Here is a 23,126-nt window from a genome sequence, read left to right on the forward strand (position 1 = left end):
TTTATTTAAATTATTTTTCTAAGCAAAGAAGCACCATGCAAAACTTTCAAATTTCAGCTCTGATTTAATTTTTGCATTGCAGCCTTGTGTGGCTCGTTCAGTCACAGTGGCGTGCACAGATAGACATGAGGTGGTGCTAGAGCACCTGCCCCGTGCCCTTAGTATCAAGCAAGTGCTCTCTGCATCTCAACTTTTTTTTCTTTAATTGAAACATAAAACACACACACACACATACGACCCATGCCGTGCCGCGACACACCCCATCCCATCTCGTAACGTAAACGCGAGAAGCAGACACCGCGCAGGGCAGCAGCATAGACTGTGTATCAGTGTTTCTCAAATAGTGAGGCATGACAAGGGGGGCACGAGTGACTGGGAGGAAAAGGTCTGTCTACATGGAACTAAGTAGCTGAACTATTGTTTAAAGGTTGTTGGAAAGGACATGACTTTACAAGAGCAGGAGGAACTAACTGAACTGAAACAGGATCGTGGTTTAAAACTAAGATTCGCTGATCTTCCTTTGGACAGTTTTTGGTTGACTGCTGCCAAGGAGTTTCCCATTCTGGTCAACAAAGCTGTTCTGACATTGCTCCCATTTTCCACAACATATCTGTGTGAGCTGAGCTTTTCAAGCCTAACTGCTATAAAAACTAAAAACAGAGAGATACTGAGAGCTGTTGAAGAAGAGCTTCGTGTGTGTCTTTCTTCTATTCCTGCCAGGATATCGCCTTTGTGTTTATCTAAACAGGCCCAGGTTTCACACCGAGTGAATATAAATAAATTGAGAAATTATATTGTAATTAAATATATTGTACAGAGTGTCATTTTGTAACATTTTTGGTTAGTGGTGTGCCGAAAGATTTTTCCAATGTAAAAAACGTGCCATGGCTCAAAAAAGGTTGAAAAACACTGCTCTACACCATCTAAGGAAAGCTGAGTCCATCTTTCCAAAGACAAAAGCCCTTTAGGGTGAACATATAGCTTCTCTGATTGGCCTCAAACATGTTGAACTCTTAGGTAGCTCTTCCATAATTAAGCTTAGCTACAAAGATACAAGTAAATAAAATGAAAAAAGAATGTGTTTATCTTCAAAGAACATGTGTTAAGTTCAAAAACCAGCAAAAATGTGTCTGTAGAACACTGCTGAGGACTAAAAGCTATCACTGAATTCTATGTTCAGATTTGGTCTCTACATCTGTTCTTTATACACAGATTTAGTTACTCCATGGCTTCTGCTGGCTAGTTAAAAATCAGTTTTATCAAGAAAAAAATGAATATTTAGGCTTAAATTGACTGCTATCAAACAAGATTTAAACACCAATCAAAATATACGATCAGTCAATAGTCTGGAAATACCTTCTCATTCAATGCTTATTTATTTGCATTATTTTCTACATTGTAAATTAATACTGAAGATTAATGCTTTTGTCTTTACAACTTAATTCCGCATGTATTCTTCAATAGTTTTGATGTCTTCAGTATTAATCTACAATGTATAAAATAATTCAATAAAAACCATTAAATGAGAAGGTGTGTGCAAATTTTTGACTGGTAGTGTGTATTTGCAGCACAAATTAAAAATACTGCCACCCAAAGTTTAGATGCTTCATCATCCAGGTTCTTGACTTAAGCATCAGATGTGCATATTTTAGGTTTCTTTACCCATAAAAGTTAGTTGCTTTACTCTTTAATGTGACATGTTGGACAACTCAGTTTTATTATGTCCCTTGTTCTAAATCCAGGTAGAAACGGTGTCTGAAGGAAACTTCTTATTTCTTTTGTGCATCTCATAGGGCTTGATTTGCCATTCAAACAGGGCAGATGGTCTGTGCAGCCTGAATTTAAAAGGAAACCTGCAAGAGCTCATTATGAATGAGGATCTTGTCTGGAGTCACAGATGTGGGGCATTATCATTTTTAATAGTCGCAATAGAAAGATGATATTTAGTATAATGGAGGAACATTCATGTTTATGCAGCACCATTAACAGCCAACGGAACAGACAAGAAGCAGCTTCTTTTTTCCCTGCAAAGGCCAGGATCATGTAATCAACAGAACAAAGAACAAAATGTACAAACATTACAAAACAGAGTGGTTAAAGAAATCATTTCAATAAGAACCACGATTAAAAAATATGCATTATTCAGCTCTGTACATCACTGAGAGGAAAGCAACAGAAAGGTATCTTGTATGAATCAGAAGCAATTGAGCAGATTTACAAAACTGACAGCAAGAGACAAAAACGTGAACATGAGGTTTTTCCACCGATAAGACTCACCTCAGAAAACAGAGCGGGAACACTGTTCATCCCAAAGGTGCAAATCAAAAGCGGAGATCAGTTGAAATGTAATACTGGACTACAGTACAAAGGTCATGCATACGTACACTCTCTACAGCACAGAGTTCACATTACAAATACAGTGGAATAAAGTCTGTCCCAGCACACTGCCTGAACGGCTTTTCTCTTATCATTTGGCTCGAGTCACTGTCACACTGTGAAATGTCGCCTTTTCTACAGCCGCCCACCAACAGGGGGCGCTATGTGCTTACAGGAAAAACTGTCTGAAAACTGAGGACTGCACCTGGTTACAGAAACGAAGCATGCATTGGGGGGGAAAAAAAATAGTGCAAAAGTGTAAATGCTGAAGAAAGAAACAGTTCCATGAAGCGCCTTTTTGGTTACTAACCAAGATAAAACTACACCAGCGGAGCACAAATCCATATCAATTCCTGATAAGAGCATCAAATGCAACATTTTTGGTACAAAGTCTTGAAAGTTGGCATCAAATGTGTGGTCAGATAAATAAATTACCTGCTCTTTGATGAGTTAGTTCCTGATTTATACCAAATTTTGTCATTTTAAGTTACATCACTTCGGCAGACTTATTTCACAGCTGTTTGTTTGGACAATATTGGAGACCTTTGGTTTGTTTTGGTAAATATTAGAAAATTGAAATTCAGCTTTTATATCAACACTAGTATCTGAAAAGCTTCAAATGATAAAAGCTACAGATGAGAGCTGATTTTTAGCACCTCATTCGACATCCTCCCTGTTCAAATCACCACCTGAACCTGATCAATTTCTGGGTTTTGACACTCAAAAGACCCCAAATGTGGAATGTTACTCGCTTCAAGTGATACAAAAGACTGCTATCAAATTTCCCAAATACTCATTCAAATGCTCACAAATGTGCCCAGGTTAATACCAAGTGGAAAAGGTCAAAATTCCCTCCCTCACTGTCAAAAGTTTTCTTATGGTTACAAAACAGCTTTGAAAGTAGCTTTTGTTCATTGGGGAGACACTGAAAAATCTGTTCTCCTCCACGTTAGAAAACAGTAAACAATTCGTGGTCATTATTTTCGTAAACTTTTGTGGCTGTCGCTGCAGCTTCAGTGGGCAGTTGTTGAGGGAGTCGGTGTGCGGGCGCCTTTCGGAGGGAAAAGGGGGACCGGTGGCTCCGGTCTTGGTCACGAGTCGAGGAGGGTGTCGGCGCTGGGAGCCTTGTAGAGGTATTTCCAGATGGCGTAGTAGTGCACAGCCGCAGCCAGCGCCACGAACACGTGCCAGATGGCGTGAGCAAAGGGGATGACGCCGTCGCTCTTGAAGAAGAACACACCGAGGCAGTAGATGAGTCCTCCACAGGCCAGCTCGTGAAGTCCCTCGGTGTTGCTCTGCAAGACACAAAACAAGAGAATATTGTCAATTGCAGCAAAAATCCATTTATGCAAAAGACTGTGGACTGATTATGCAGTGTTCACATAGAAAGTAACTTCAAATTGCCAGCATGTAGCAAGTATCGCACAACAGAAACAGAGTATCTGATAAGAAGCTGAAAATAAACTGATGAAAGATGAAAAACAGCTGGTAAAAATCCTTGTGACTGGATTGTGGTAAATAAATACCACAAAAGTACTGTGCTAACATCAAAACATGCATTTCACATTGACTACTATCAATTCTTTATCTAGGAGCAAACCTAAAAACGTTGTCTTTGTTTCAGATTTAGTGCCGCACTGTGCTGCAGAAACAGATTCCACATGAACACATCATGTTCTGATCTGGATCACAACACGTGTGTGAATCAAATCGATTTTAGCCTGATCATTACTGCTGCTGTGAGCTCTATGAAAACACTCTGAAGACCTGTTCTGCAAGAAAAGGAAGTAACACACTGTGAGGAGATGTTTCAGGACATAAACTGAATGAGACTGCGAGTGCGTGAATGAATAGCGTTACCATTGACGTCACGACTGATGCGGGAAAAAATCCCATCGTCAAATAGAAGGCCAGCTCAACAAGTTTATACCTGTGGAGACAAAGAAGTACAGCATGTTCAAAAAGACAATGTCAAGCATGAGAGCAAGGCAAGGAGAAACGAAAAGCTTGCTGCTATTTTAACAAAATGTCCCTGATGAAGTTGGATCTTAAAAAAACGAGGAAAAACTAATATAAGCAATGATTCTTCGAAATGTTTGGAGGTAAATTCCTCAGTCGCAGCCTCACACTGACTTTCATTAACAATTATGTTCTGCAAACTGACCCAGTTTAGTTTATCTTATAAAACACAACTTGTGTACAGATATTTGGTTTAAGTTTACAAGTATTTCAAGAGCAGCAACAAGAAAAAGTTTCAGCCTTGGCAATTTCACGAGACACTGGAAGTCAAGTTAATGTTGTGGAAAACTACACATGACAACGCTCAGGAGTTAGCGGATCTTTATTGTGACTGAACACAAACAGTGAAATGGAGGATACAACTCGTCAAACCTGCCCGAAAACTTGCACAAATATAGGGGATCGAAACAGATTTGTTGAACAGAAAACATGCAGTGACATTCGTATGTGGCTATGAGGATGATCAGCAGGCTGAGTTTGAGCCCCTCTGGCTAACACTGGCAGCTACGGCATGAGCCAAGGTGGTTGAAAGTAAAGTTTTACAGTCTTTAGCTGATACTACACTGAGGCTTGCAACAACATATAATTACATGCTGGGGCAATATAGTTTCTTACGTTATAATAATATACTGGTGCGCTATATTTGTTGTATCATAATTGTGTGCTTCTGTGATAAACCAGTACAACAAGTCAGTTAATCTACAGCTCTGACACAAAAGTATGCGTCAGAATATGCACGTGTTCCTGTGCATTTCTATTCGTCGAGAAGGAAGCTGAAGAAAGTCATCTTAAGTGTACGATGTAAACTTTACTGCTTTGTTTTTCTCTCATTTTTCCCCCTTTTTGTGCTAATATACTTCGCTTCATTTGTTATTTTGTTGTAGGTCTTCAACAGGTTTTTCTACTCTAGATGAATAAGAAAAATATCAGGCAGAATTCACCGAGAAAACCAGAACATTTTCTCTTTCAAGGATTTTTCTATAATCAGTCATCTTATTGTGATTTTATCTGCTAATAAATGTTAACATCAACAAAAGCAATGTTTAAAAAATGTCTGATTGGATTGCCTAATGAGGAATCTTAGAAATGGGTGCTGCACAGTCAGCAGTTTGTCTAAATTGCAACATTTCAGCTCCATGTACAATTGCATGTATTTTAGCTTTTGTACATATTTTTAGTAATGCATCACTGTTATATCTTATTGTTTTTTTCTTTTGCTTTTTTTCTAATGTTCTGTAAAATAAGTTACACTGGGATGACTAAATCTTGTAAGTTTGTAAATTTCAAATAACATCGCATACACAGACAAACATCTGGCGATATAAGTGTGACATCAACTCACTTTTCATGATAGTTGAAGACATATATGGTTCCGGCAGCAGCCATGAGCCACACAAACCATCTCATGTGTGCTGCTAGAGGGCCTAGTTCACGCAGGTTCAACCTGACAAGAGAGAAGGGATTAAAATATAAGAGCCCAAGCATTCAAATTAGGCTTCCACCTAAAACACTAGTCCCAGTGGGTGTATTCTGTCCTCTGTGTGACACTCACCAAGGTGTGTAGGAGGCAGCAATGAAGAAATAGATAACCACTCTGTCGCACATATGAAAGCAGTGTTCCACAGACCTGAGGCAGACAGACAAAAAGTAGGTTGTGGCTTTTTTTACTCAATGTCAGTGATGCACAGCAGAAACTATTTGCATGTTCATGCAGGGAAAAGCCCTGTGGTTCAGAGGAAGTGATGCTAATTTTCCACAGATGATCTGAGCAGCAAATGAATGGAAATTAACAGAAGCTCCAGAGCAAAGTTTGATAAGCATCTCACTACTAATATGACAAAGCATAACAGCTTTTAAACTGGCATCGCAGCAGTGCCCAATTGGAAGGAAGAAATATCACAAAACTAAATTTGCTGACTAAAAATGGGCTTTTCTTGCACTAATTTTGTATTAACACCCATAAGGTTTCTTTTAATTGTATGCTCTATTCTTTTTCAAATAAAAATCTACAATAATTTCCTCAACAAACACTGTAGCTTGTCATAAAAATAATTCAGTCAAGAGCAAAAAACTAATACAGCTTATCTGGTCATCCATAATTGTTTTCCCTTTTTCATCTTTTTTTTTTTTGCATTGTTATGTACGGAAAATATGGCTACAAAAAAATCTCAAAGTAAGGTCTAAAAAAATGTCTGTACCACATCTTAAGTGTCTAATCAACACAAATGTAGAAACGTCTAATATAACCCACAGCCCTGAATGTCAGACGTGACTAAAAAGTTGTGCGTCCAACAACAGGAAAAACCAACTTCTAAATACTTTCTCAGAAGCAATGATAGTGCTGATAATGTGGTTTATATCCTCAAACAATCAAGAGTCCATCAACTGTACACAGCATGAATAGGTAACAGAAAAGGATTGATAAGAAGTGCAAAACCAAAACTAGTATACCAGGACGAGAACAGAGCCTGCCCAGACAATAAACAACGTCAAACAAATCCTACTGGGACAGAGATACTGATTCTACTTTCATTATTTGAACTTAGACACCAGCTAAACTACACACTTCTGCTCTCACTCTAAATATTACAAAAGCTGCTTAAATTTGTCCCATTTTACTTTTGTGTAACTTGTCAAGTCTTGTGCATCTATTTTTTAAAAGTATGTTGTGTGCATTTATTGTTTTACATTATCTTTCACAGGAACATTCCCCTCTTAGTTGTCTGCCATGTTATCTGTCATCACTTCAGTCTTTCTCACCTCATGTGGCTCTTTTTCCAGGTAATTATATGAAACACAGTGGAGACCAGGAAGAGGGCACACAGCCCCATGCCGTACACCCAGGCTGTGATCTTCTCCCAGTTGTTGTCCGACAGACGGTGCAGCAACGTCATGCCCACGAAGGCCGGCACAATGAGGAGCTGCGGAGATGAATCGCAAAACCATTGCAAAGCTGTGCAGATCAGCAACTACCTATATGCTGCCACTGTGATTGATTTAACCTAGGAGCAGATTAAAGCCTCTCAATGTGAGATGACATCCTCTACATTAGGAAACAAACAGTTCTGAAACACTCACCGCATGAGTGTAGCAGTTTGCAGCATGCTCATAGCAGGTGGGCTGGTAGCGGCAGTTAGCAGAGGCCCGTCTGTTCATAAACCTGAAACACACACCAACGAACAACACAAAACATTAACAACTATGGCAGCCTAATTCAGCACCCTGAAGCTTTTCACCAAAAACCATTCACATTCTGCCCTTATCAAAAGAGGAAGTTAATGCTGATTTAAGGATGTTAAGCAGTCTCCAGCATTCAGAACAACAAAGAATCAAAATGAAGCTGTTGTTGAGTAGTTTAACTATTTTGATCATGGACAGATCACTCAGGCCAATTATTTTGTATTAAAAATGTCTAGATTCTCTGATTCCAGGTCCTTGAATTTCAATATTTTGTTGTTTCTTCACTCAGTAAACTGAATATCTCTGGGTTGTGGACAAATCGTGACATTTGAGGACATTGTTTTGGGCTTTAGGAAACAGTGATCGACATTGTTCACCATTTTCTGACATTTTATTTAGGAAAACAACTAATCAAATCAATTGCAGAAATAATCCACAGATTAATTAATAATGAAATGCAACCATTACTTGCAAATGTATTACAGATGTAGTAACCAGAAAGACATAAGTGTTGAAGCAGAAATGTCTCATCTGTCACTGAACAACCACCGAACGCACACAAAGAGACACGGATACGAAATAAAGCAAGAACATAATAAATCTAATAGCAGTGAAGTGGGTACTGAAATAACATCAGAAACACAATGACAGCAATATGCTTCAAAAGCTATTTGCCGATTTCAGTGTGGTTGACTTTAAGATATGCGCAAATACTTCATATCTTTACAATAACCTTAAAAGATAAGGCTGCTCATGTTTATATTGTGAAGCAACAAAAAAAAGCATTGCCACATAAGACAGTATAGATCCATAGGCATAACATTTGTCACCATCAGCTGAGGGTTTTTTTGTTGTTGTTTTAGTCATCAAAATGTCCTAAAGTTATTCTTTATGATGTGTTGTTTGGATGTATTAGCAGTTTTATAAGCATTGATAATAAAATTGCAAAAAATATACAAATCTTCACATCTGAGCTGCCCTTTCCTTACTGAATACCATAAACTGGAATAATTATTAAAACTACAGTGAGTAATTTCTTGTCATGAAGCCGTAGCTTAACTGTAATTAAACTATATCTACTATTTTTTCAGGTTCCACAATTGCGAAGTGGTTAAAATTGAGGTTTCTTTTGTTCACATATAGCTATAAACAATAACTGTTATTCCAGCTGACAGAAAAATAGGTTTACATGAAGCCATCAACCACCGATTGCTTTATGAAAGTATCTGACATTATGAGTGGGATTATAACGACCCAGTTACATCTTAAATCTTTGCACGATAGAAGGAATAAACACCATTTTTCCAGTCATATTTTCGCTTTTCACCTACCTCTGAAAGCTGTTCACTCTCTTCATTTCGGCGCCTTTTTTACCACAGGAAGCAAATGAAAAGTCGCCAAACGATAGCAAACAAAGAAGCTACAAAACCCTGTTTTACAAAGATAAGAGGAAAACAATAAAGTGTCCTGACAAGCCAAAAGAAAACGGAAGGCCTAGCATTAGCTCCTCGGCTAACGTTATGCTACTCATAAGCTAACTTTCACTACAGCTACAAGGCACCGGCAACATTAATACTCCCACTACAAAGGCACCATTTTAGTCTTTTTCTTAAAACCATTCTGTGACCAAATACTGGCTCACTGCCTCGTCTTTAAGCTACAAATATCCATAAGCAACAGCGGCAGCCAGGACGAACCGAAAAGACCCCCGCAAGCAAGCAGCCCCGCCGGTCAATGACATACAGATACCCGCTGAGTCGCTCAACAACAAATATGATTTTCTTTTGTAGCCCCACACTCCAACCAGTGGTGAGATGGTGAGTGGCAGCAGCGAGAGCCAATGAGCTGCGCGTCCTCAGGCCAGCTGGCCAATCACATGTTAGGTAGGCGGTATCTTGCAGAGAAAGGCCACAGTCACATTATGGGTTTGCAAATAATATGGAAATCAAGAAACAGGCAAATACACTTTCAACAACAAAAACACCGCACATCTATTTCTTTTATAATCATTTTCTTTAAGTTTTTCCTTTTTTCTGTGCCTTGTAGGCACTGATTTCTGTGTGCTGTGAAACTCACTGTGCCAGTTTGTGATTGGATTAACATGCTTTCATGCTTGTTTGAACTTATATGTATGTCTGTGTATTTTGTTCTTTTATCTTGAGACATTTTGCAAAGTAATATCACATAGCAAATGAAAAAATACAGTTATTAAACGATATGAGTCTTCATCAGTGTAGATTTCGTGTGAACGTTGAAGGAGACAAATTAGGCTGGGGACGTAGTGTCCTGAGTTAGTTTTCTTTTTCAGTTTGTTCCTTCTTTGCATCAATTTATGGTTGAAATGACTGTATTGATGAAAAGGAAAGAAAATACAGTAAATAAAAGAATATGGTGCAGAAAAGCTCTCAGGTATTCTGTATCACTTTTAAATGTGTACTTTCCTGTTGATCAACTTTTGTCATTAAATATTGTCCTTCCTTATTTAACACACATGTAAGTATGGTTCACTTCTCTGTCCTCATTTCTGTCTTCCATAACCTCTTTAAATGTACACGTTTTCACCTTTTACGTCTATGCTAATAGGTCAGTCATTACTGAGGAAAGTTTGGGGTTGCTGTTTTTGAAAAATCTCTCTCTGGTGTTTCCTCTCCTTTATAATGACATTTGCATTTATTTTAGCCCTTCAGTTCATCAGGGAGACTCACCAGGGGATTATTTGACTTTTGACCCCCATGACAAGATCTGTACAGCAAATGAATGTTTGATGATGTAGTGACATGTACTTAACTCCAGGCTTGTGAAATTAATTTTGAAGGATACTTAGAAATCTACAAATTATGATCCTTTATGACTTTATTAACATTAGGAACTGCAAATTTGACAAAGTTAGAGCCATCCATAAGCCTGTGTACATTATGGAAAAAGAGGATTTTTCATCATAGTAACCCAGAATTATTGACTTTTAGCTGATCTATAAAGCACTGATGCGTAATTTGTTTAAATGTGGTTGAAGGGCTATTTGCAAAATCATGGTTAAAAGCCTACATTTCAGTCAGACCATTTGTAATCATCATTATACTTATGTAAACGTGAAATGAACTTTTTTTTTTCTGATTGTTTTTTCAGTTTGTGTATATTCAGTAGCCTGCTGTGTGTTCTGCTAAACAAAACACGCTCATGTCAAACACGTTATGTAAGAAGTTCCAATGGGATATGTAAAGCAGACCAAACTGATTGTGTCAACAGCATGCTATCACCATGAAGTGTTGATATGTGATGCTTTAACTCCACTCAGCTCATTAACTGTACAGCAGAACACCAGAGAGCTTCCTGCAGGCTTCGTCTCACATACTGAGGAGATGATTGGAATAATTCTTCCAGTACAGCTGCGATCTGTTGTGATGCTGCAGCAGACAAAGCGACACAGATAAGACAGTGAACTGCACACACACAGTATCACGCTGCAACAGCACAGTTACATAATAGCAGGGCAACTTGATCAGTGCCTCTTAGATATAGCAGTGTTTATGTAAGACCAAACAGAAATCCGGGGGCTTAATGAAATTCACGCTCTACATTCTCTGTTAGAAGAAGGATTTCTGTTTTCTGTTAATAAACGTTTTCTTCTTTCAGCACTTTTTCAGCCGACAGAGAAAAGTTGAGTTTAGTATGCATTAGAAATGCTTCACCTGCCTGTCAAATGAAGGTATCTGGGCCTTTGTGGCAGCAGTTACTGTACCAGTGAGAGCAGAGAATGGGATTGAGCCAGAAAAAGAGAAAGCGGTCATTGTCTGTGTTTTAAAAAAGGACATTAGCACAGACAACAGGACAATGCCAGAGGCCATATGTCAGGCCCACAATGCCTCCTTGTTTCTGGCTTCAGTCTGTTGTTCTTCATGTTGTTTTGCTAACACCTCTAATGTGACGCACACCTGAGAGCTGCAGGTTGGAAGCATGTCACCTCGGACTGCCTGTCCTGGTTGTAAACAGTCCAAGTCTACGTTTGACTGATCGTCTTTTCAGTTGGGTGAGGGAAGGAGTTTCCCAGGTGTTTCACCTGCATTCTCACAGCACAGATACAGCTGTATCAGTTTACACCTGCTGCTGTCACTGGATGTGCTGTACATTCAAGAGCCGTTACTGGATTTAAAGCTGCAACTGCACATTATTACAAAAAATTACTAAAAATTATAATAATTAAAAGTAACCAGAATAAAAAAGGTATGAAATGATTCAAGTACAATAATATATCATATTATTTTTAAAAAAAAAACAAAAAAACAAAACGGTCCAGAAAATTTCCAACTATCTACTCTTAAATGCAGCCCTCCCTTCTTTGTGCAAATTTGTATTCCTAATTTCAACAAATATACTAATAACTACATTTCTTATGGTCAGTTGAGGTCCTGAGTTTATTTACACATCCAGCATTAAGAAAGCACAGTCGTGTTTTTGGGGACCTGATGAACAATAGTCTAATATTCGCTCTCTTTTAGCTCTGTTTTTGGTCTCTACCAGTTGGACCGGGTTCGGTTCTTGTTCGTGGACCATTTTAGTTTAGGACCCACAGAAATTAAAACCTTATAGTGAACAAAGTGAAGGTATTTTGGCTGAGGCACCTGTACCACACTCATGTTCAGTGCATGACAGATTTCGTTTACTCCTTTGTGAGCTATACATACATTTTTTTTGAGTAGAGCTTTCAAAGCTACTCCTGAAATATCCATATCTCAGTTTTGTTTTTTCAACAACCAGGCAATACACTCCTCACCTTTGGTTTTTGGTTTTCACAAATTGCAAACATATGGTTGAAATGCCAGGAACATTGTTGAGAACTGAAATGGTGAAATGGTTCCCTTTCAGTTGTCAAGTCCTGTGTGACACAGGTGAGAATGAACCAAACTAAAACAAACCTCAAAACAATAAAGGCATGAATCAGGAAGTAAAACAACGAGCTGAAACTCAGAAATGCTGAAAAGAACTGCAGACTGCAGGTGACAGCTCATCTTACACCATCATCCTCCAACACAGGTGATTTCACTTATTTTACCTGATTAGACTCTCCTCATGCACAGCCTCAACACCTGATTTAATTAGGCTAAAGACTAAAGATGGACAGTTTAAAAAATGCCCTTTACATTTTCATTGTTATTCCATTAATTTTCATTTCATTCTTTTCCATAAATTCATACAGTGAATATCATCATCATTTTCATTTTTTTTCCTTCATCTCTGCCATTTTCCAAGACACCCAAAAAACCTTTTCATGCAGAAGACATGTTTTTTTTTTTATCCAGATGATTGGAAGAGCCTATGGCGGCTCTAAAATAACCTTCCGAATTGGGGAAAGTGTTGACAAGTATCTCTTTAGCTTGTTGAAGATCTCCTATTTATTTTTAGTGAAATTAGACAATCCAAACAAAGGCTTGGACAACTCTGTCTCTTATAAAAGACGTTTATGTACAAATACTTCCCCTTGAAAGAAATATAAAGTAGGCTAGACTTAAATTTCTATTAATCTAACAACGTTAAATTTTATATCTGCCCCTATCAATTGTCTCAGTAAAATGTTAATGGATGTGTTCAGTCACTGGCAGCACATGGTTATATGAGGTTAGAGAGAGGTCATGGTCTCGGGGAAGCAAGTTACCATTGCTTCCAGCTTGTAAATATTGTTCACCGATATGTGTACTATATTTTTAAACCCGCATGTGACCGACAGTAGTTGCCCAATGACCTAAATGCTTGCGAGTCATAAACATGAGAATCTCCACCATCTCTTCCATCCGTCCTATGCGGATTTCAGCGTTGGGTATTTTTCATGGACCTCAACAGACCATGTTTTGCTCTCCCTGTCTACTATTTCCTCTCAGTCCACGTCCCTGCTGTTCCAATTACCTCCAATCCCTCCACACCTGTTGCTCGCTCCTTGTCAAGCCACAGCACATAAACACCAACCACCTTCCAACTGCTTTCTATGAGACTGGCAGCACTGCTCACCTGCTCGAGTGGTCCAGCCTTTTGTTTTCTGACAGTTGGTGGCACAGAGCATGGTGCTATTTGAATTGAACTGTCTTTACCTTGTTGTTTTCAAGCCTTTGTTATGAGTAACGCCCCTTTAATTCAAGTTTTAGTGGTCGCCTACATTTAGATCTCAGGTATCTCAAATGCATCTGCTGCTCTTGCATATAAAAAAAGCAGCTGACAAGTGGTGGCAAAATGCAGTTGGAAAATGCTGAATTTTCCAAATGGTAACAGGCAAAACTAGACAAAGAAAAGCAAATATTGAGCTGGATGTTTTTATTTTCTTCTGTTAAGGTACAATTTTTATTTCATTTATTTCTAGATTCAGTCTGGCAGTTCAAGTGAATTCAATGTGTTTCTACAAAATGATTACAGGCACAGAAAGGCTGCTTTTTTTATTATTATCACATCAGCAACCTGTGATCAACACTTTAGCAATGACCCAAAGAGTGTCAATCTTTGAATCTAACACTATCTAATCTTCCCGATTACTCAGATCACAGAGGTCAGACATGCTTATAAAGGTTAGAGTGCACCCGGTTTCACTGTCCCCATCTTGACCTCTCAGCTCTATAATAATCATTTAATCATTTTATACTGAGATCACAAACTGAAAACGGCACTTTCCTACAAGTGCAAACTGTGGATACACAGGATTGATGGACAACCACAGCATATGCCTTTCAGTAGAATAACGTCTACATGTCTTACAGGGCCTATAGGTTGGTGAGCCCTTAGAATAAAAGAGGCTTTATGGTGACACGTGACGGTGGAGTTAAACAGCTTTCTAAGTGGTTTACTGTTTCATGCTGTAATGAATGTTCCATAAGTAATTTCCAATAAGGAGGGCAAATAAATCTGTGTAGAAGAAGTGTAGCAATGTAAAGGCCAATTGTAAAAACTGTGGGAGAGTAATTCTCAGTATAAAAGTAGCTTAATGCATAAAATGTGGCATTAAATGTGCTGCATGGATTCAGAAAACACATTTAAATTAAATGAATAACTTGTGTATTATTGTAAAACATTTTGAGATCACACAATTATGAAAAATTAAGTTTTTTTCAAATACAGCAGTTCAATTTAGATAAAACTAAGTCTATCTTTGATGCATGTACTATACAAAAGTACCACCTTAATCAAACAAACAGCAAACTGACCACAGTATGCAGGTCAGGAGCTTTGCTGCTGCAGTGTTTGAACGTACCTAACTTAAATAATCTTGCAGCTAACAAGCTGAGCTCCCATAGTGGAAAAGCCCGGCGGTGCTTCTGGATGAGGATTACTGTGGGCGTTGGAGCATGGCAGGCTTCCTGTCCTCACTTTACACACCTCAGTGTCAGAGACATTGTTAGAATGCACAACAGCAAAAATATTCAGAGTAAGAGCTATTTTTTCTTCAGTTAGATCAGTGTTGCCCATTTCTGCTCGAGTATAGCTTTATTGTATTGTGTTTTCAGCTGAAGCTGCCAGTAGTTTTTCTTTATAAGGCGAAAAATTTCCACATATTGTTGACAAAAATGCTCCTGTGACAACATTTATATAATGTCTTTTGAAATCCAGCAGGATGTCAGTAACATTACAAAGTGGATGAATATTTATTGTTGTCATTGTTAATCTTTTAATGGTTAGCACTGTTTGTACAATAGAATCAATATAGATTGAAAACATCCCACATGTTCACATTTATATTAGCAGTGCACAATCAAGTGAGTTGATTTATTTTAAAAAAAACATACATCATTACTTTTCTAATTCAGTTCTTACATGACTGAAACTCGTATGGTAACAGCAGTTAATTATTTATTCATGACCTTGTATATTGACTGCAGAAACAAAATTTTGACGCCCATCTTACTTTTGTTGATTGTTAATTTTGAGAGTAACTGATATGGGAATAATACTGTAAATTAAAGCAAAGGGAGAGTTTCTGAGTGATGAGTGTGTTAACTAGGGAAAAAAATCTATTGTTGTTATTATATGCAAAATCCAAAATATATTGTTAAAATACAAGCATTATTTCATCACAGAAAATGGAAAGAACCATGTTTTTCCGTACTGTTTACAATTAAATCATGGCCAGGTTCCTTCCATAATTCAAAGCTACACAACACCATAGTTTTATTTTTCTATTTTTCTCATATTTTAAATTAATATGGCACATTGATCTAAACATAATAAGGATGGCTGAGGATAATTACAGTAACTATTTGTCAGTCAGTCTCTACTGAAATAATGCAAACTATGTGAGATTTCAAACTCTGAATCAAGAAGAAGCAACAGTTTCCTTATTGGCATGAATCAAATGCATGCAAACCAAATTCCATTTGAGCTTTTTAAAATAATATGTAAACTTATCGGATTGCATAACATATTTACCATCTTCTTTTTTTTTTTTTTTGCTAATCTCTCCAAACTTTACAGAGATTACCATGACCCTATTTTTTGTTTGAGTTCCATTTATTCCACATTTCTCTGAAGGATTACACTGAACCTCTTTCAGATTCTTATCCTTGTTGACTGTAACTAGTTTCTCCGATCTATTTCTGCTGAGTGTTTGGCAGCCCAAGCTGGAAGCTGTAATCAGTGTTGAATATTCATAGAACATGTCAGCTAGTGCTTATCTCTATGCAGTATCAGTTCTCGGTGTCTTATCATTATGTACTGATACAGATGGATAGATTATAAGATTGTTTACACATTTGTTTCTGGGAGGCATATTTGATGTAGATTCTAAAACCAGGTAAACTTAAGCAGGTAAAAAAAAAAAGACATGAATTTCCTAGAAATAACTGTGACTTGAATATTGAAATGAATACTATCTGCAGATTAGAAATCAGCAATTCATTGACAAATGCAGTCTAAGTTTACATAGACTGTAATTGTAATGGCATGCTAGGCTAACCACTAGCAGAAAAACACTGCTTGTGATTTATTTCAGTGTCATGGATGGATGAAATTACATTACTGGATGTTAGTCTCCACCTTTTTTACATTCAACCAATAGGATTATTTCTGTCTCCAGGAAATGTTTTTCTGCTAAACTAAGCTCCAAAGGGTGGCATTTCCAAGAGGCTCATTTATGACATATTCATAATGTTATTGAATAAAAGATTAGGATTTCATTCAGCAAAGTTGTTAAAATGACCATGGTGCAAATGAGAGAGGGAGCTTCATCCTTCTTAGTAAGATACATTTCCCAGAAAAGACGGTTTTGAAGGGTGTTTTTTTTAGAGCCTGACCAATGTATCAGTTCATCAATATCAGCCCGATTTTGGCTTGGCATAGATATATTGGCATCAGCTTGCATGTTGTTTCATAGAATATGAAAGCAATTGCTAGCAATACTCTCAGCACAGTCTGCAGCACATGCAGCAGAGTATGCATTATATCTGAGCAGGTGATGTGATGGTGCATCAAGCTTGATGCTGACTAGTTTGTGAACTACTTTGCTGGAAAGTTAGTCATGTCCCATCATGTCCCCTTACCAACATAACTCTAACCTATATATAAACACTATCAGCCCATTTATCAATATCAGAATTTCTTACTCCCTAAAATTGGCATTGGCCAAAAAACTCCAAACAAAACAAGCTGTAATTCATGTTTTTTTAGTCATTTCTATCCTTCTGTTTCTCCATCATCATGTGTTCTGTGCCAAAATAAGTTGTTATTTATATCTGATTTATGCATGAAGGCGATTAATCACTAATTTACTTTCATAACGATCCAATATGCACGCTGTACCACTGATACCATCGAAACATGGCAGTATAATACCATAAACCTCACTCACTTCAACTCAAAAGTTCAAACTTTCTTGACACAAACTGCCAGAACAAAACAGCAAATCTAATCCTTTGTGGTGCTGAAAACAGACATCATCAGTTGTTATAGTTCTTATTTTTTAAAATTAATTTTATTCTTGTTGAGATGAATAATGGTGAATGAAAGTCAAGTGCTTTAAAAAATGCATCTGTTTTTTTTGGACCATGAAATAGTGACAAAGTGAGCTCCTCCTAAAGCCTTGGTACAGTTGGCACACTGAATATTAAGTCTGTAAATCTGCTCTTAGGAAAAGGGCCTACTTTGATTTCAAACCTTCTCTTTGTTTTGACAGGTCAGCTAATCAGTCAGACAGATTACAGCATGAAGCATCACGCGAGGTGAGCACAACGAGTGATCTGTGAAAGCATCCGAGCAGAGCCGGTTGGAAGCAGCAGCAGAAGCAATTGAAAGAATTAGAAAAATCAAGCATAACAAGTTCTTATCAGGAGCTAATGGTCAGTTCAGTCATCATGAACTGGAAAAGCAGTGGTGTACTTTTACAACAATGTGGTTTTATGTCAACTGTGCTCAGTTTACTTATCAAACAGAGCTATCATGAACTTCATTCTTGTATGCACAACACCTAGTCGGCTTGTTTCTATAGACTCAAAACACCATATCTGCACTTCAGTAATATGAGCGATATGATCTGAATAAGCACAGACCCTTCTTTATGTCCATGTTTGATAAAACCAGCAGATAAACTTTTAGCCTGTGGAGCTATGAATCATTTAAAGGTTGCATCTTGTTGTTGTGTGGGCGGAGCTGATTAAAGACACACTTCTTAGAACCTAAACGTGGCGGGTCACAACCTTATCGGGACATTTTTATCTTTCTGTCTGCCACTTTGAGAAACTCATCCTTGCAGATGACACTTGATCGAGTTATGCAAGAGGTTAGGGTTCATTTAGACTTAACCAAATGTTGAACACTAATCCTTGAATGGCATCCAAAAAGGAGCAATGCACCTTTGATTTCTTCAAAGTAGTTTTATCACATTGGAGAAGAAGAACAAAGTCCAGCAACATCAAGGTGTCATAAATATTTTTCTTTGTCTTACTTGAAAATGACCTACTTAAGTGAGGGCGCCAACTTAGTTTCTTCTTTACAATGCTCTTTCTTCCACTCTGTAAACACAACACAACTGCCCTGTTTTTTCTTTGTGTTTTATCAACTCTGACATTTCCTTTCCTGAACAGACTGCAGGCTTTGGTCTCCCTGAGATAAAGAGGGATTTCACAAGCATACACACCGTACTTAAAGACATCAACACGTCACTCTCTCTTACCGTCCAAGTCGGGTTCTGTGTAGGTCAAATCCTAGCATTGTCCAGGCAAAACGCAGAGAAATGTAAAAAGAAAACATATATACAAAAATAAAGAGTCAGGTTTACTGTACAAGTCTGCAGAATCGCACTCAAACCATCGTGCTCTTCTTCTCCCTAAAGTCTGACTGCGATGGCTCGTGGTAGGTGGTGATCATGTTGGCCGTGTCCCACCGTCCCACAGGAGCCGGAGAGCTCTGCATCACTACCAGCCTGATGGGAGACTGAGTGGGTGGCTGTGGGTCCGGGGCGTACTCCTTGGTGGGATCTTTGCCCCGGCAGTCGTACATGATACAGGATATCAGGAAGACCAGGAGCAAGATAACGTAGCTGGCGATGAGGATGCAAAGGTTCAAAGTGACGGGGTCAATCTCCTGGTAGTTTTCCAGAAAGCCCATGGTGCCCGCCTCATGCTGGGTGGCCCAGAGGCCTTGCAGAACCAGCACCTCAAGAGTGAAGGAAGTAAAGGGTCCAGAAGGTATCGACGGTTGCGACACTCTAAACAAGCCTGGTGTAAGCAGGGCTTTCTCTCTCTATCCCCTTCAATCTGTCCTCTCTACCGTCCTCCCCTCCACCCTCCCTCCATCCTCTCTGCCTCGCTTCTGTCTCCCACCTTGCCGTTTCAGACGGTGGAAATGTGGCTCTGTGGTAAAAATACTTTAATCCACGCCACTCTTCTGACCTGAAATTTCTGCAATCGATGGCTGAGTTTAATAACTTAAGTCTCAGTTGTAACTCAGCAAATGTGACAGATTCTGTGTTATATCATCATCTGCTAGCAAGTGAACATTTAATTACTGTGTATGTGACGTATTTCAGTGTGTGTGTGTGTGTGTGTGTCTGTGTGTGTGTGTCTGTGTGTGTGTGTGGTGTAATCTTAATCTTGATTGTGAGTGGGGATTGACAGAGGAAGCCATCTGGCTAAATAGAGGCTGGAGAGTGCCACTGAAAAGCCACTCAGAAAATGCTTACATGCCACCAGAAGACTTAAAGGACCCAATGGAGAAGGAAGAAGAAAAACATTTCCTCCTAAATTTGTGACCTTGTGTGATTTTTGTCGAGCATGCAATCCAAAGAGATTACAGCAGCCTTTGTCCTCTCTGTGTCAGACTACTTGTTGCAGGCTACCAGGGAATCAGAGAAGGGATTATCGCGGTGGAGAACAAACTCCTCTGGTTTCTAATCTCTGCTGATACATGACAATACACACCATGTGTGCAGGTACATGTGTGGCGGTGGGAACATACCTAAATTGTAGCTGCATGTGTTTTGGGAAATAATTTGTACCTGTTGTTGTGGTGCAGTTCACACTGATTATTGAGAGACTCTTGGACAGTAGAGGGCAGCAGTTAGCAGCGTTGGAAGAGGAAGCAGCCTCAGCAGGAGCAGAACTGGAGGCCAAACTTTGACCCAGACCAACAGAGGAACACATACTATTACATGGAAAATGAACACAATGTCATTAAGAATACAATGTTGTCTGTGCATGCAATGCAAAATCAAGGTTGTGTCCCAGTTCAAAACAACACACAGATTGTTTTGTATCCAGAAAAGTGATAGAGACAAAAAGAAAAACCTGAACAGTTGACCTCCTAAGTGAGACAATCCATTTACATTCTTTGTTCACATTCTCATCACATTTTTCTGCTGCAACTCAACTGCTGTTTTCTTTGAGGATGACCACAGAGCTCAGAAAAGTTTAACTCCAATGGCAAAGTCACATTTTACACTGTACATTTGGATAAAGTAAGCTAGCAAATTTCAAGATGCATTTCCTTAAAATTGAGTTGCATCAAAGTAAACTGTTCATTTGAGAGGAATCACATGATTAAATTGCATCTAACTTCAACCAATGGCAGTAATAGAACTTCTTTACCGAATTTGGATCAATGTAATTCAACTGAATGTCATCAGCTGAAGGAATTCATTGAAGTATTTCCAACAATTCTCTTTTTCACAGCGGCTCTGTTATGTTAATTGGCTATTTTGCTGGCATGATGGGAATGCACTTGTCCCCTTAGAGGGAAGAATCAAGGCAAATCAATACACATTACACAATGATGCACAATTTTTATCCTGAAGGGAGTAGTTCCATCTCCACAATGACTACTCACCCACCCGTAAGACAGCACAGCATTTCAGTCTACACTTTTACAAAGTCACATCATCATCATCATCATTGCTAAAAAAAAATCCAATTGAAGTAAGAAGTGCTCACTATCCTTGGAGACTTTAGAATCTCGAGTACATATTAAAATTCCCATTAACATCCCACTGAGTTTCTTTTAAAGATAGCCAGCGTCTTTACAGATGCATCATTCCTTCAGATTAAACATATTATGATTGTCACATGCATCATTTCTACACATTTGCTCCTAAAAGATGGAAACTTAAACAGCTGAAATAGAGAACAGAACCTCTGCGGATTTTTCCCTGACAAAATTAAAAAAAAACAAAAAAAAAACATTTATAATGTAAACAGGGAAGCATGAAATCAACCACTAATCTGCTCCAGCTCTCTTGCAGAACAAACTCCATCAGTCATGATGTTTCCTGCCTGCTGGTGTAACAGTGAGGCTGAGCAGCAGATGTGCACATTACATCTGCAGAGTACAACATGACCTCACTCCTCTCCTGATGTCCGTGCCTGTAATCCCTCCATACATTCAGGAAACTGATGGCAGTGGTGAAAGGCGTGACCCCCGATGCTGCCTGACCTCCTCTGGGTGGAACCTGGTGTGGGGGGAGTCCGACTGAAACGCAGCACTAGGGGATCATCTGTCTGTGAAGAACCATGACCATTGTGCGTCACTGACCCTGGTCCAGAAGTTAGCATCTGGAAAAAGTCACCCTGCATTCTGGAGTCAGGCAGGACCACGTTGCATTGTGTTGACAACACTGAATATTTTCATGTTTTTTACATTTTATGGTGCTCACAAACGATCAGACTTCATATTATATCAGGCTGAATTAACTGTTAAGCAATTACTATCATTCAAAAACGGAGATGAATCCTTCAGGATTCATAATTCTGCCTCACAGATGATAAACTGCTCATAAATATAATTTATGACTACTTTTAAAGAGGCTGCATGCGATACATCACTCTGCAGCCGTCAGAGGAAGATGAACAATGTGCTGTAATTCTTTATCTCTGCATTGAAGCCAATTTTGGTGGTGCCCTATGGTTCTTTAATCTCTCTTTGGCAATATTTTACTGACATTATATCCATGATGCACACATCATATAACTGCTTGACTTTGTTACAGATTAAAATGTAGGACATATGGAATTAACATGGGAATAAATCCATGCAGATGTATCGCTTGGCTCCTGGATGCAGTATTTCAGTGGTGGATGGGACTCTAAGATTGTGTGCTATTGGAAAAGACTTGCAGCAATATTTAGTGGAAATGCTGATTATATTTTCCCTATGCCAAAGATCTGACCAAAAAGATTAACTGGGACAGAGCGAGCATTATCCTCAGGCTGAGAATGATTGTACAATATTTTATCCGTCTGTCTTACAGAGATTAAACTCTTCACAGTGAAACAGAAATATAGTCACAGATGAGTGATTTTAATACACGTTAAGAATAGAAATCTTTTCCCTGACACTAATGTAAAAGGAAATTTAGTGTTAGTAAGTGTAATTGCAGTAGTTAAAGACCACACCTATTAAAGTTATGTCGTTTTAAACCAACAAAACAAATGAGGAATTTAAGGGAGCTGGTGAAATGTTAGGGTTTTTTTTTTGCAATAATTTTATGTTATGTAAGAAGGGTGAATGTGGCTCATGACCAGTATATCTGAGATTTAGGCTTTAGGTCTACTGTTGAATTGAGTTTCCTAATGAGGTGACTTGTTTTTGTCTAAATTAAACATGGCAGTTGGGACATAATAGGTCATTTCTCTCTGCGAATGGTTGCTCTAAAGGTCCTGTTCTTGTCATTGTTTTCACTCTTTAAAGTTTCCTTCATGTGTTTAAATAACTTAAATGAAATGCATATCAAGATCTGGTGTCTGACTCGGCTACGTCACAACATTCACCTTGTCTTCACACCATGTCTGTGTGGCTTTACCTATGTGCTTCAGGTCATTGTCTTGCTGGAAAAAAATACTTTAATAAGTTGCAGTTCTCTTGTAAGCTCCATTATGTTGTCCACCAGGATTTCCAAATACTTTTTTGCATTCATTTTAATCTGTACCTTTGCAAGCCTCTTTCTGCCAAAAAGCATCCTCACGTCATGATGCTACTGCCGCCATGCTTCAGTTTTTAAGTACGACCTGCTTGAGGCCGATTTATTCATTTTTTTTAATGATGCATTTGACTTTACTCTGAGGGATATTGAGTGACTTGGGAATTGTCTTGTATCT

General features: G+C 38.5%; 2 protein-coding genes across 2 annotated transcripts; both read right to left on the reverse strand.

The window, feature by feature from the left end:
* Window positions 1-1,898: 1,898 nt before the first annotated feature.
* Window positions 1,899-9,358, reverse strand: mmd (monocyte to macrophage differentiation-associated). Its single transcript, XM_022190028.2, has 7 exons — window positions 8,907-9,358; window positions 7,474-7,555; window positions 7,156-7,316; window positions 5,948-6,022; window positions 5,738-5,839; window positions 4,237-4,306; window positions 1,899-3,671 (listed from the first exon to the last, which is right to left on the reverse strand). Exons 1-7 carry the CDS (start codon window positions 8,930-8,932, stop codon window positions 3,468-3,470), a joined length of 720 nt encoding a protein of 239 aa, XP_022045720.1. The 5' UTR covers window positions 8,933-9,358; the 3' UTR covers window positions 1,899-3,467.
* A 9,361-nt stretch (window positions 9,359-18,719) lies between these two features.
* On the reverse strand, window positions 18,720-19,434 carry LOC127531550 (small integral membrane protein 36-like). The gene has a single exon (XM_051941127.1). It carries the CDS (start codon window positions 19,144-19,146, stop codon window positions 18,841-18,843), a length of 306 nt encoding a protein of 101 aa, XP_051797087.1. The 5' UTR covers window positions 19,147-19,434; the 3' UTR covers window positions 18,720-18,840.
* Window positions 19,435-23,126: the final 3,692 nt, after the last annotated feature.

The sequence above is a fragment of the Acanthochromis polyacanthus genome, chromosome 21 (assembly GCF_021347895.1).
Source record: "Acanthochromis polyacanthus isolate Apoly-LR-REF ecotype Palm Island chromosome 21, KAUST_Apoly_ChrSc, whole genome shotgun sequence".
Taxonomy (NCBI): domain Eukaryota; kingdom Metazoa; phylum Chordata; class Actinopteri; family Pomacentridae; genus Acanthochromis; species Acanthochromis polyacanthus.